Source organism: Manihot esculenta, chromosome 16 (assembly GCF_001659605.2).
Source record: "Manihot esculenta cultivar AM560-2 chromosome 16, M.esculenta_v8, whole genome shotgun sequence".
NCBI lineage: Eukaryota > Viridiplantae > Streptophyta > Magnoliopsida > Malpighiales > Euphorbiaceae > Manihot > Manihot esculenta.
Genome location: NC_035176.2, coordinates 15,516,842 through 15,532,270, shown reverse-complemented (window position 1 = coordinate 15,532,270; position 15,429 = coordinate 15,516,842). Strand labels below are relative to the sequence as shown.

At 28.6% G+C, this 15,429-nt stretch overlaps 1 protein-coding gene across 4 annotated transcripts; it reads left to right on the top strand.

Moving 5' to 3' along the window:
* The first annotated feature begins 4,113 nt into the window (after positions 1-4,113).
* LOC110603008 lies at positions 4,114-11,113 on the top strand. Of its 4 annotated transcripts, XM_043951618.1 has the most exons (6): positions 4,114-4,420; positions 4,514-4,648; positions 4,745-4,782; positions 4,910-4,976; positions 6,488-6,513; positions 6,626-6,799. In XM_043951618.1, the coding sequence occupies exons 1-6, from the start codon at positions 4,175-4,177 to the stop codon at positions 6,642-6,644; spliced, it is 531 nt and encodes a 176-aa protein (XP_043807553.1). In that variant the 5' UTR covers positions 4,114-4,174; the 3' UTR covers positions 6,645-6,799. The 4 variants fall into 4 exon arrangements, with proteins under 4 accessions (XP_043807553.1, XP_021596337.1, XP_021596338.1 ...); XM_021740645.1 differs by lacking the exons at positions 6,488-6,513; positions 6,626-6,799 and adding an exon at positions 10,450-11,113; XM_021740646.2 differs by lacking the exon at positions 6,488-6,513 and having other exon boundaries at positions 6,626-7,726.
* The last annotated feature ends 4,316 nt before the right edge of the window (positions 11,114-15,429 follow it).

Below are 15,429 nucleotides of genomic sequence, written 5' to 3'. Positions count from 1 at the left end.
ATGCACATGTCGAGTTTTAGTTCATGAAATGGAAATATTTTTGTATGTTTTTAAGATCATGTTTGGGATTATATCAGGTATAACAGGATATATAGTAGACTTGCTACAGGCTCCAGCGACCATAAGTCAACCTGAATTCTAGCACCAGTAGCGATCTGGTTTCTGAGTCATTACAATATTGAACCTTAATAAGTTGCTAAACATTGGAAAACAACCAAAATTCTAAGAATAAATTCTCATTATGGAGAAAAAATAACAACTCAACTTATCAATATTATGTAGAGAATAAAGAATATTTATAACTAAATATCCCATAATCCTAGTTGAAATAGAAAAATAAAATAAATTCTAATTGAAATAGGAAATAAAACAAATCTTAATAAAAATAGGAAATAAAACAAATCATAATTGAAATAGGAAAACGTAAGGTAATCTTATTTGAATAAAGAAAATTAAACCTAATCTTACTAAAAAAGCATAATAATAATAAATCATAATCTAACTAGGATATAAATAAAAATTCAATCTCCTTCCATAATTGCCACTTCTGAAAGAATAAGGAAATATTGAAGGTCTTTTACCTATGACATTCATCCATCCCTTTAGTAAGCTAAAATACCTCTTTATATAGGATAGTTTTATTAGCCAATGATGTCAGTTTGATTCTTTATCCATATATGGTCATGAAAGACATCAAAAAATAATAAAATACCTCATATATCAACTTCCAAAAATGAATAAATAATAGTTAAAATTGGACCCATGAATTTTGAGAAAAATTAGACCCATTCCTTTTTCTTATTTTCTAAACGTGATATTTTACATGAATAACTCGAACGCATCTAAGATTCTTATGACTCTATGCATTCCTAATTAAATTCTTGAAGAATATCACAATATTCTTGTGATTCCATATCTTCAAGTTATGGAAAAATAATACCCTTTCTATGCACGTATCAACCTCTCTCCATTGTGGCCATAGTCAGAGAAAAAGAAAATAGCATTGCATGTCCAGAAAACTAAACCCCACATAAGAACAAAGACATACAAACTAAGATCTAGACAATACAAGAGCAAAGAAAAAGTAAAAGTTAGAGTAAATCTCATTGCCAACCAATGTAAACAAGCAAACAACCTTAAGAGACCCTTTACCGCTAACCAAACAATTTGAAATCATCACGAAAATAAGCTTGATTCTCCAACAAGGCAAGCACTGCAAAAAGAAAGAGACACAATAGAGTTCACAATTCCTCTTAATCCTCTAGGAGCGAAGTAGTAATTGCCCGACGTAGTGATGCGATCCTATAGACTTCAATAATAAAAAAACCTTCCTTTGAACGGACACAAAATGCCCTCGAGAAGATGTACAAAACTAAAAAAGAAAAACATAATATCGAAAGCAACATAATAAAAAAGTGTCTCAATCGAAACAAAAAAAATGAAGAGGAAACTATATAATACTGCAACAAGCGAAGAGGAGACTTGGAGGATGCAACCTCTTCTTCACCATCCAACAACCCCTTGTCACTTGCGGTTCGCTCTTGCTTTTTTGCTTACTCTTTGTCATGTAATGTTACTTTGCTTATACTCTAAAATTTTTTTGTTAGTGGAGTGTGTGTGTATATATATATATATATATATATATTATCTTCTTTTTATCTATCTATTGATATGTATATATATTATAATATGCTGACTCCAACTGATTTAAATAACTTTTAAACCCATTTTCTACTTGATGCAAAATTATTAATTCAAATTATTTAGTAATTTATAGGCTAGGATTTATATTTTATTCAATGTTTTCTTTGCTGAAAGATGTGGGATTCTAGATCCCACATCAATTTGATGCTGGGCCTCATAGTCTTTCTCGCTAAATATGTGATATTCTCATCATAATTTTATTGTATTAAATCAGATACAATTGCTAAGTCAGGACCAGACACTCAGGTATTGTGGTTCATTAGTGATTCGGGTAGATTCACCTCGTCTCGCATTAGTAATTTTTTTTTTTTGCAAACCCATTAGTTCCGCACAAATTTTTTGATTTAGGGTGACTCTGCTACTAATTGTAACGGTTCGATACAAACTAATCTAAATAATTTTTGGATCTATTTTTCAATTAATTTTAAAATAATTAATTTAAATTATTTAATTTTAAAATAGTTAATTCAAATTATTTAATAGTTTATGGGTTAGGATTTATATACTATTCAAAATTTTCTTTGTTGAACTCACATCAATCTAATGGTGGCCCCACACACACATATATAGTATACTCTATATTTTTTGCAAAAGTATTGTACATTCTCTTATTTTTGGCTTAATATAAATTAGATTTATGCAAAATATAACTAGATATTTAGAAAATCTCATTTAAAATTTTTTATGTACGTATAAAAAATTTAAATTTAATTTTTAATTGTATTTTTATTCTAATATAGACGGTTCCCTAAACTAAAAAATATTATAATTCAAATTATTATTAATAATTTAAATTTATAAAGTAATTAAGCATATGCAAAATGATATTGCGGGGCCATGATCCGTCCTTTGTTAACTTTTGTTTTCTCTTTGTTTGGTTGATTTAAAATAATAAAATAATTTCTTTCCCTCATCATTTAGCTCGATGTTGGAATTGTGAATGTAAAATTTATTTCCCTATATAAAGTTGAGAAATGGACAGAGTTTTTTTTATATTTTACTTTCATGTTTGAAAGGGAATAATTAATTTTTTTTCTAACTTAAAAATGTTATTTTAAAATAAATAAATTATTTTTAAAAAAATGAAATTTACTCAGATTTTAAAAAAGAAAATCAGAAGCTTTATTTTAAGATAAAAAAATAAAATATTTATAATATAATCTTTAAAATTAATAAAATTCTTCTATTTTATATTTTAATAAAAAATGATTTAATTTCTAAAATTTTATTTTATTAATAGAATAATCGATTTATTAAAATTTACTATTAAATTATAATAATTTAATTTTTTAAATTTCATGTTTTAATACTTTAATCTTTTTAATTTTAATATTATAATTATTTAATTTTTATAATTTTAATATTTATAACAATTTAATCATTTTAATTTGAATTGATTTTTTAATTAAAAATTAATTAATAATAAATTTAATAAAATAATTATTATATTAATAAAATAAAAATTTTGAGACTAAATTATTTAGTATTAAAAAAAAAGGCAGTGAATTTTACTAAATTTCATAAGTTATATTATAATTTACCCTAAAAATATAAAAAATTATTATTAAATTTATCTATTTTAAAAATATTTATTAATTTTATCCTTATCTTAAAATCAGTTAATTATATAAAAAAAAATTTATTGAAAAAGTTAATTAACTTGTTTTAATTTTTTAACTCTTAAATTTAATGAATATTTAAAATTATAAAAATAATTTATTTATATAGTTAAAATTATAAAAAATAAATAATATAAATATTTAAAATAATTGATAATTAATATTTTATTTTATATACTATAAAAATGTCTGTATGATTTTAAAATGGAAAACAATTAATGAATTTTTTAAGTGTGTGTTTCGTAACGTTTTTTTTTTTTAAATTAAAAATAATTTTTTGATTTTTATTATTTGCTTTTAGAAACTATTTTTTTTTATGATTGTTGGTATAAAAATAAATTTATAAGTTTGAAATAAAATATATTTTTAAATATGACACAAATAATTTTATAAATAGTTATATATAAAAATAAATAATAAATTATTTTTATAAAGTATATGATATTATAATAAGAAAAAATATTATTATTTAATTTTTATAGTATATAATTTTTTTTAATAATAATAAAATAAAAATATATTTTATAAATTAATTGAATGAATACCTATTTTAAAAAAAATAAATTTGATCAAGATGAAATTTTCAATTATTAATGATAATTTGATACAATAGAATATGTAACAATAAATCGTTTTTAGTTTTTGAATTTTTTATTTCAAAAACCATAGAAAAAACGAATTCAGATTTTTAGGTATTTAGTAATAATTTTATTTTTATCAAAAGAAAATAATAATTTTATTAAAATAAAAAAAATAAAAAAAAGGAAAAAGAAAAAAAGAAAAACAGAAGTTGAAAAGAGCCGAGTTGGGTGGTCTTCAACGAGAGAGAGGGAGAGAGATATTGAGGAATAATGGTGCTGCAATGTTGGAGTTGCGCTTCTTATCCAAAATCGACTGCTCTGTTCTCTCAAAAACGTTTGGTAGCTCTTTCTGACTCCAAAGCCCATCACCAAGCTTACACTTACAACACCAACTATAAGTGTAGTCTTCCTCTTCTTGGACTGCCCAACAAGTCATACAAGACAAGCACTACTAGTAAATTCACCTGCCTCTTCAAACTGGGTCTTGAAGATATTGCTGGAATCGCTCATAACAAGGTCCTTTCCTTCTCCTTGTTCGTTTTAGAGCATACCCGGAAATTCTTTTTTGCCATTCTTTTCTTAATTGATGATTTGATTCGTTTCTCGAAGGTGTTGATTGCAGCTGGTGTGTCAGCAGCAGTTGGTCAGTTCTCCAAGCCATTCACTTCTTTACTTCTATATGGCAAAGATTTTGATGTCAAAGCGGCATTTCAGGCTGGTGGATTCCCTTCCACCCATTCTTCTGTATGTTTTTATCCGTTTCCTCTTTTACTATTATATGCATGCATCTTTGCTAAATGTTTTGTAGCTGCTCACTGTTAATTGATTGATTTCATGAAGGCTGTTGTGGCTACTGCTACGTGTCTAGCCCTTGAGAGGTAATCTGCTCCCTCTATTGTATTTTTTTTACTATGTTTTCAGGCGAATTTGGCTGTTTTGCACTATAAGTTATATGAATCAATGCTCTATTAGCTCTGTGTTAGTCATTCCTTCATTTAATTGCAGGGGCTTCTCGGATTCAATTTTTGGCCTCTCAGTGGTTTATGCTGGCCTTATCATGTATGATTCTCAGGTATTCTATATAATTTTAATAAAAATGTAGTCTTTTCATTAGTTCTTTCCTCATATTGAGGAGTATTCTGTGGTTTAAAGATGCTTGCTTGACACATAACATTCGTTTATGTCATGGAAAATGTTGTTTACTTTTGGTTTGGACATATTTTCTGGGCTATATAAACTAAGATCTTTCTCTTTAAGAACAAAACCTATCTTAGAAATATTATTCTTCTTATGATGCTAAATTAGCATGTAGAATATGAATCGAGATTTAGGTTCTTGATGCTAAGTTTCTCAGCCTGTGTTGCTCTTGGACTTCCATGTTTTATGGGTGGTGCTCATTTTGTTTCAGTGGAGTTCAAATTATCGTAGGAAACTATGAATCACATTAAGCATACCTTCTATAATAATGTGATTAATTTGAGAGTGAATTGATATGAGTTTCGTGCGAAAGTGACAGTGTGTCAACAAATATCTACATACTTCAGGGAGCTTATGGGAAATAAATCAATTCAAGATCAAACTGTGCTTTGGTTGCAAACAATTGCACGTTATATCTAATATTTGTTTTGTCAGATTTTTGTGACCTATAATCCTAGTATGATATTTTTCCCTAATTAGAATGGGAGACCCATTTCTCAATAGGTGGAAGTCTAGACAAAGTAGATAACTTATGTTTGTGTTATTCCTAAATTAAATGGAATTCCTAATTAGATTAGGACTGAAGCGTCTAAAACGAATAAATAGGAATATGGTAGAGAGGTTATTTAGCTTTTGCCTAATTGAGGAGAAGGGAACCCATTGTGGAGAGTGGCTTTTGTTCATTGTAGTGTAGTCTCATAGAGGAAGAGAGCGAGAGAGGCCTAAGATGGAGAAGGGTTTTTTTCTATGTAGGTAAAAAGTCCTTTGCAGTCTACAATGTAGTTGTGCTAAATATTTTGGGTTTTTCCTAGAGGAGAATAAGATAGACTGATTGATATATTTACCATAAGCAATCTATAGTGAGGGATTAATCGGGTGTAATTGGATTGATAGGTAAATAGTTTGAGTTTTTAATTGATGATTTTATTGAAGATAGTAGAAGACAAATTTCGATGGACGTAACCCCATATTGAGAGGGTGCACCACATTAAAGTTTTGTGTTTTGCTTTAATGATCTAGGTGATTATGACATGTTCTAGAGAGACGACATGCAGAATTGTGGGAGGTTTGGATATTGTGTAGTAGACGATCATCTATGGAAATTTATGTGCAATGCTTAATGGACTTGTGATTCCTTTCACCGCATGAGGATGCCTATAAGCAGTTGCACCTGTGTGACCCATGTAGAAATCTCACTTTTTCAGGCTTTTCTTGGTTAACTAGGTTGAAAATGAGTTAAGCTTGGTTTTGACCGAGAAAGAACCTATTCTATTTTAACTTTATTTTGTTTTTCACATCATGCTTAAGTGTGAGGAATAGTCTCCAGTGCCTCTTTGGTATCTGCCTTCACCTTTCTCCAATTACTTATTTGCTTGTAATTTTCAGCGGCATATGTCTCAAGGTTGTATGAGGTATGCATCAAAGAAACCTATTCTGGCATTCCACATATTGCTTGATTTAGCTTCTTAAGCATTTTCTATCCTAAGATTATGTTGGTTCCTCTATCCTCTTTTTCTTTTGCAGAATAGCTCTAGACATCTGACAACACAGCTGAAATCAGGAAACTATGACTCATCAATTTCTCTCTAATTCTTCTCCTTCATTGTGCAAGGATAGCCATCTATCCACCTATCTGCCTTCTGTAAACGTTGCTAAGCCCAAAATGCTAAGTACCTATTGAAGCTTCCCTATCATCCTGAGCTACTTGACACGTTCTAAGTTTCTGGTATTTTGTCTAGTAGTTTTCTTCAAGGTTTATGTGAGAGGAGAATACATTGATGTATGGATAGTGATAGGTTAAAACAAGGAAACCTAAAATCTTTCTTGCATTTTAGTTTTATCCTTAGATTGTGAGAAATTAATATTTTTCCATGAGCATAAGCAATATGTGTTGATTTTGGTATATTTGGTGTACACTTGTTTTCTGGAACTTGCACTTGTATTCTTGTTGATTTCTTGGTTTTCTGGTTCCATTTGGGTTCTTATTCAGAACATATGACTGACTACCTATGTGAACCGGCTGTTGCCTTTGAAATAATCTTATCTCATTTCTTGGAAAAAGAAAGAAGATTTAAAGCTTTCTTCAAATTTCAAATATCCAATATCACCATTCTTGTTTTCATTCTTAATTCCCTAATATTCTGCATAAAAATCCTCATCTTCATGAGAAACTGAACTGATGAAAATAATGGTGCCATAGACCTACTTCTTCCTGCCAATGACACTAGAGCTATCATTTATTTATTTATTTTGATAATTGAATTCTATTATTTTTGCTTTGTATGGGGCTTCTAAGTTCCTTCTTCACCACTAGCCTATTCTCTCCTCTGCATGTCTTACGCTTGATTGCAACCAAAATTGTTCTTCTTCAAACCCTTCAAAGGAGAAGTCCAGAACGTTACAAACTTGTATGAGGAACTTCCATTTGAAAGGAAGTAGATCTCCACAGGTGGGCTTTCAAAGACTCCTCTGTCAGAAATCAAGCCCAGACTGAGTATCAAATTTTGATTGATGTTACAAGTTGAATAAATTTAGCATAATGCTAATCTTCACTGTAAGCCACCAATGTGCATCATATAATCTTAAATAACTTGTCTTATTACCTTAAAGACCCACCAATATGCATCATATAATCTTAAATAAGTTGTCTCATTACCATAAACGCTTGCTATTTGCTTCGTAATCAGACATATCTTAAAGGACTTGATCCAAACACAAATAATGTTGAATAAAAAATATTCAAGAAATAATTGGATTATCAAGCTATTTGTATGCTAGACTTGACTGGCCGGTTAGCACATTTAATTCGTTTGGGTATGATTTTGAATATATCTTGTAAAGGGATGTCAATCTACTATGTAGGTGATAAATTTTAGTTAAATCATGTGTAGGTTCAGATTAGATGGACATCTTGTTTTTCTGGAGAATGACACTTGGAATGCTTGGGTTGGATGATGTGGAAATTGGCAGTTTTGCTTCTCTAGAGCAAGATCCCATTGGAATGAAGGGGAAATGGTTAGACCTGGATCCTCCTTCTCTTTCTTGCTAGATGAGATGCACTGGTAGATTGTGGAAACAAACATTCCCATTTATCCACTTTCTCCTGTGCCTTCTTTCAATATTATTTCTACATTGCAGTAGAGTTCTATGCTGACTAGGAGAAAAACCACGGGTAAAAATGAGGATTGAGTGCCATTTTGTCTTCAGAGAATATGAGAATTTGATAAGCTCACGAGCTAAAGATCTAGTCACAGGAAATCACTTCCTTCGCTGGTCTCCTTGCCCTTGTTCTGGTTACATCCTCCCTTGCAGACCCTATGATGCTGAATCGAAGTAGGAGCTCGTTGAGACTTTTTAGGAGCTGATGATCTTTATTGAATTAAGAACCCCATATATATAGTGGAGGAGAACCCCATAGTCCTGAATATATATAGTGGAGGAGAACCCCGTAGTCCTGAATATATAGAGTGGAGGAGTCCTGAATACATTAGAAGTCTAAATTAAAAGAAAAATTCAAATTCTGCTAAAGATAATAATAACTAATTTCAAGGTAAAACTGAAGATAAAACTAAGGATAAATAAGTGTAAAATTCTGAAGATAAACCTAAGGATAAATAAGTGTAAAATTCTATCTCCATCCCCTTATCCTCATCCGTTAATCTTGAACATATCGCCACTGCTGTACTGCTGCTAATCCATCGTCTTACGGCGCTGGTATCTTTTTCCTGTGAAGGCATCCACAACAGAATCCTGATGTGGTAGAGTTAGGAGCAGAATAACTAATACAGACAGAATATTGTGAAGAATAGGGCTGAATATATTGACTTGGAAGGCAGAAATCTACTGAATGCAACCCTCAGTCTCTCTAGAGCATTTCTCTCCTAAATAGATGAAACAAACAAGGAAGAGTTCCTACTAGCTCAAGCTAGCCCAGCACAGCTGAATACAAGGACTAAGATCAGAATATCCCCTTTACAGCAGGGCCAGGTTATTTATATAACAGCCTCCTGAGAATCTCTCTAATGGCCTCTTTACTCCCTTTTGTCTTTTCTACAGCTGTCCACTACTGGAATCTTCTATAACCAACTTCTGCAGCCTCCTATTCCACACATTCCTTCTGTAATACACATTCAGAGGCTCTAGAACCAGGCCCATGTTACCAGTATTTAGGCTGCTTGAATCATGATGCACAGGCATGCTTTTTCAGTTTGCCTTTTTTCTAAGAGTTATAGTTTAAAATAATCATTCATGAGCTTCCAGAGCAGTCACTGGACGTACTGTTCATCATGACTGAATTTTTCAAATGTTAAATTAATTAACTTACTTGAGTATAGTTGCTCTGACTGAAAAACCCACTTAGAGCCTGTTATGGATTGAGGTTGAAATAGCTTTGTGGGGAAAAAAAAAAAAAGAAAAGAAAAGAAAAAAAGAAAAGAACAACAGTCTGGTTAAGATGGTTGAAATTGTCATTAGTGGTTTTTGAATATTTATGAGTATACTCTTTCCATCCCACAAGGTTAGACCTATTTGTTTTTTCCATGTGGATTGAGAAAATATAGTAAAGCAATAAATTTTGTATGGGTTTTCCTAATTTACTCTCCATTTATATTACTCTATTATTAAATTATTCTTGTAACTAAATAAAAATTACTTTTTAGATTACTAATAAACAACTTACCATCTTAAAAAGGAAGTGACTCATAATTTGGGGCAGATGAAGGAGGAAAGTAAGTTTATCTTTGTGGGACGGAGGCAGTACGAATTTAATTTAAATACTATTTTTACTGCCTCTGATTAACAAATTTAAGCTAGTGGTTTTTATCACAGAAAAATCAATTAAAATGAATATCAAATAGATTCTTACTAGAATCTATTTTGTACCTTGAATAGAATTTAATTATAAAATTATTTTGCCTTGATAACTGGCATGTATTATTGAAAGGGTTCATGTTTGACATTATTAATAAATTCCTACATGTTCAAATTTGAATGATCAATCCTTGTACATTCTTACATGATAGAGTGTGAATATTCCTTATCCCCTTATAATAGATCCCAATTTTCTAAATTTACCCATTTTCAGATTGGCTTATATTTTGTCAGAAAGGGATGCTTGTGTTGTGTCTCTATTTGTTGATGTATCTATTTCAAGGACACCCAATTCCAAGTTTCCTTTTGACAAAAGATCCAGCACTGTTGTTTACGCCTCTAATAATTTGTCTTTTATTTACAAATTGAATATGGGTGATATATATGTTCAAGTCATTCTTGAAATTTTCATTCCTGTTGTGAAGGCAATGTGCCTGTGCTCTGTAGCACTCATCTAAAGGTAATTGCTTGCTTTGTAGGGGGTGAGAAGAGAAGTTGGAAATCATGCTAAAGTACTAAACAAGCAGCTATCCAATACTCAAGTCAACTCATTAGCCTCGAAGGGTAGAGATGATCTGATTGATTCTCAACAGGGAATTTCATCCACCTTGGGGGAAGACCTCAGTCCCCCATTATCAAAGGAAGGAAGACGTTTTGTGCAAAATTCGACGAATGCACCTTTGTTAGTTAAAACAGAAAATAAAACGAGACAAACTAGTCAGATGCTGACATCTTCAAGCATATCTGCTGAAGAAGAAACAGGAAAAGCTTTGAATATTTTTTATCCACTGAAAGAATCAATCGGCCACACTGAGGTTGAAGTCATTGCTGGCGCATTGTTAGGTTTCTTTGTAAGCCTGGCAGTGTATGCAACCGTGTGATATCATACATATTTTTGTTTCAATTACTCCTGTGGCAGCAGAAGAGTTTTGGGTGGTTCTCTTTGCTTGGACAAGCATCAGTGTCCAAATCTCTACTTTTCCTGAACACTTTGATTGATTCCCAGGTGGGTAGTTCCATTTTTCTAACTGTTTTAGGTTGAAATGCAAACATTTTATCTAAAGCATGGATGTTGTAGAATTATCTTTACAATCTAATTTAACTATTTGATTAATTGTAAATCTCTTATAGCATATTCTCCTACGTTGTCTTTGTAGCTCAGAAATGATTAGCCGCTGGGTATGAATTATGTGATTTTTGTATTTAATAAAATAAAAAATATAAGAATTTAATTTTTTTGAATTTATCAAATTTTTATGAGAATTGATTTTGAATTAAAATTATATCTTATCAAAATTGTTAAGATTTTGTAATAAATTATTTTACTTAAAATTATTTGTATAAAGAATTATGAGAATTGATTTTAAATTAAAAGTATATCTTATTAAAATTGTCAAAATTTGACTAAAAATAATTTCATTTAAAGATATTTATATAAAAAATTACTTAATTAGCTCTTGAGCCTTTATCCTTTATTTTTACTTTATTGTAACTTCAAATTTGTTTATGTTTTTTAATTAATTAATAACTTTTTTTAAGAATTTAATTTAATATTAAGTATTAATATTTAATATTTAAGTATTATTATAGTTTTTTTTTTTTTTTAAAATAGAATCCATCTTAATTTATATCTTTTAATGGGTAAAAGATTAAGTAAATTTTAGATTACGAATATTGTGAAAAAATTAATAATGGTGTGCAAAAAATATTTTCAATGTGATAAAAATTATTTTTATTTATAAAATAATTTTTTAAGTTTAATTTAAAAATAATAAGAATAATGAGAGAAATAAATCAATTTTAATTTATTATTAATGAATTCATTGAATTCTATTATTTTAAAATTTATTCAAAATAATGGTATTTTTTTATGAATAGAATTCTATTAATATATTTCAATTATTTTCTTGCAAGAAACGTATTCCAAACAAAATGTTAATGTTTTTCTAAAAGGCTGCAATTCAAGAGCATGTCACTTATTTTGTTCTTCCTCATGAATTCAACTACAGGAAATTCAACTCCAAATGTCTTTCATAGAGTAATGCTCTGCTCCTCTTGTCTATATGAGGAAAGATTAAGATGAGATAGAACTAAGCAATATTGCAACATTCAAATTTTTTAAGTAATGAATAATACTATTTTCAGGCAGTGAATATTACCAAGTAAAAAGTGATCGATATTAAAAGAAATTGAAATAAAAGAAGAGTGTTCTGAAAGTTTTTGGAGACTTCAGAAATATTAAGACACTTTTCCTAGATTCTTTGAAAACATGCTTACCATGTGAGATTAGGGCTTTAAATAGGTTAGTTGATGAGATTTAGCATGCATTGTGTTTTCTTTTTATACTAAAATCTTGACAAGTTAAACAAATTTAAAGCCTTGGTTATTTTACATGCAATGGTCAAATGTAGTGCTCAATATTTATTGGCTTGGGAGGACTTGAATTTTCTAAGATGATATCTCACTAAAAAAAATTAATTTACAAATGAATAAATACATTTGCAAATTATGAAATTCTATTTATAATTTTATTTACAAACGAATTACACATGGATTTTTGTCCGTTTCTATAAATCATTTTTATATTTTTTTTAAATGAAAAATAATTTATTTGCATTATAAATGAAATATATGTTTGTATCAGAAACATATTTGATATTTATTTATATTTTTTATTTACATATTCTCTCTCATTTATAAACAAAATTTTACATATTTATAAAATTTAACATATAAATAGACAATCTACTGGTAATAGAAATTACTAATCCCTTTGTAAATTTATTTGTCATACAAATGATTAGTTTATTTATAAATCCGTTTATAACTCAATTACCTTACCTATTTGTAAATTTATTTATAATTCAAATAGTTACTAGTGTAATCAAATCAAGCCGATCTTTTTAAAATTTAAGCTTATATATTAAAAAAATTAAGAAAAAAATACAAAAAAAATAATATGTAATTTCATTAATTTTTCACTTTAAGATATGTAATTTATTTCGAGATCTGTGATTTAATTTTATGTCAAAATAGTATCTTATGATATGAGTTTTACATTAGCATGGGGTCTTGAAATTGTCCTTATTTGCAAATGACACGATATCATGAGATACTACTTAAACACAAAATTGAATCACATACTCTGAATTAAACCACAGATCTTGAAGTGAAAAACTGATTAAACCATAATGTATTTTTTTATACTTTTCTCAAAAATTAATAAACTCAAACTCAAATCGAACCCTGTAAATAAGTTCAGACTCGATTCATGAAATATTTAATGAACTCAAACTTGATTTTAAGCTTGGCTCATAGTGAGCTCATATTCAAACTCAATTTTTAGCAATTTGAAAGTAATTTAAAGATAAAATTAGATAAAAATATTTTAAAATTAAAATATTTAAACTTTCTCACGAGTTCCATATAAGGATCCCATAATATATATATATATATATATATAAAAATCATGTACTAATGTTGAAGGGAGGAGAGGGAAAGAGAACCCCTTATCTTTATAATTTACTAATGTGAGATTAAAACTAAATAGATACATATGGAATTACAAATGGACGTATAATCCATTTGAAAAATTAAATGAAAATAAACATATTTACAAATAGATATGAAATCCATTTGTAAAATTAAATAGACATAAACGGCTTCTCAAATGGACGTATGATCTGTTTGTAAAATTAAATGGATATAAACGGACTTGTAATCCATTTAAAAAATTAAATGGACACAAATAGATTCACAAACATAAAGGGACGTGTAATCCGTTTATAAAATTAAATAGATATAAACTGATTTACAAATAAATATGTAATCTATTTGTAAAATTAAATAGACATAGATGGCTTATCAAACGAATGTGTAATCCATTTATAAAATTAAAATGGGCACAAACAGATTTACAAATAAATGTGTAATCCGTTTGTAAAATTAGATGGGTACAAACGGATTCATAAGTGGACGTATAACCTGTTTGTAAAATTAATTGGTTCCTCAAACATATATGTAATCCATTTCTAAAATTAAATGGACACAAATAGGATTTATAAACAGACATATAATCTATTTGTAAAATTAAATGGATACAAATGCATTCACAAGTGGATATATAATCCATTTGAAAATTTAAATGGATGCAAACGGATATATAATTAGTTTGTAAAATTAAATAGGCACAAATACATTCGTTTGTAAAATTCACAAAGGAATATATAATCTGTTTGTGAAAGTAAATAGATACAAACGGATTCGCAAATGGATGTGTAATCAGTTTATAAAATTAAATGATACAAATAGATTTACAAATGAACATAAAATTTGTTTATAAAGAAAGTAATTTTCTAACATCCATTTATAAAATTGTTATAATTACATTCCGTTCGTGAATTATGTTTGTATTCTATTAAAGTCTTGTAGTGTTTTAAAAGAAAAGTATAAATGGTACATTTTTGCTAGTTGACAGTAAATTTTCATGTATTTGAATAAGGGTCCTTGAAGGGCTAAAAATGTAATTAAAGGTAAGTTAATTTGAATTTTTGCATACGAATTTAAGTGGTATAGTATCCTCAGCATAAAACTACATAGTTTATCGAATAATGAACATATTGGATTGTAGCATTGATCACTTTAATTAGATCTAACTAAATAATTATAAGCTATATGAATGCTCTTATTTATGAAAATGTATAATTGAATATTTAATAATTTGTGTTGGTTTGATTCAAAAAAAAAAAAATTTGTGTTGGTAGATGAGCATGGTTATGAATAAAAGAACCTTGAATTTAGATTCTTGGAAATGTGAATTATGGATATAGTTGTGTATTGTTGGACAAGTGAATTTGTTAATAAAGAAAGATAGTTAATTTGAGAGTTAGATGCATGTATTTCATTCCTTAAACTAATTTTGGATGTCTTGATTTTTAGCAAGCAGAAGGTTTTCATGATATTGAATATTATAAAATGAGTCCGTTGAAAATATCACCCTGTATCCATAGTTTCATACATAATTACAAAATAGAATCATGCATATTAGTCACAATTTAAGAATTACTTGTATTGTTGTATAATACTTCGAAAAGACAAATCTGACTCGATAAGAACCCAACAACGCACTTGAAAACGAATTATCCAAAACTTTTCGTTCTTAATAGAAATCGCTTGACCCGTACAAAGGAGAAACTCAACGTCCATACAGGAGATAGCTCAAAGATAAATAAATCAAGAATCAAGAAGATTGATTCTAGAGAAAAATATTTTTTAATTCTAAGTAAACTTTTCAGAGAAAAAACTTTTAATAAAAAATTATCATCAAAAGCAGTTCTCATTGCCTTTGAGTTTTCAGAGATCAAGAGAGAGAGATTTTTTATTTTTTTTTATTTTTATTATTTAAAACTTAAAATAGAGCTTAGTAGGCAATCACCACCCATTATAATCCACGGTTGTGC

What these genes read in the sequence shown, in the direction of transcription:
- LOC110603008 (XM_021740645.1), top strand. Translation starts at nt 4,175, where the DNA reads ATGGTGCTGCAATGTTGGAGTTGCGCTTCTTATCCAAAATCGACTGCT. An exon ending in CTGGAATCGCTCATAACAAG is followed by an intron (nt 4,421 to 4,513) that starts GTCCTTTCCTTC and finishes CGTTTCTCGAAG; the next exon opens with GTGTTGATTGCAGCTGGTGT. An exon ending in TCCCTTCCACCCATTCTTCT is followed by an intron (nt 4,649 to 4,744) that starts GTATGTTTTTAT and finishes GATTTCATGAAG; the next exon opens with GCTGTTGTGGCTACTGCTAC.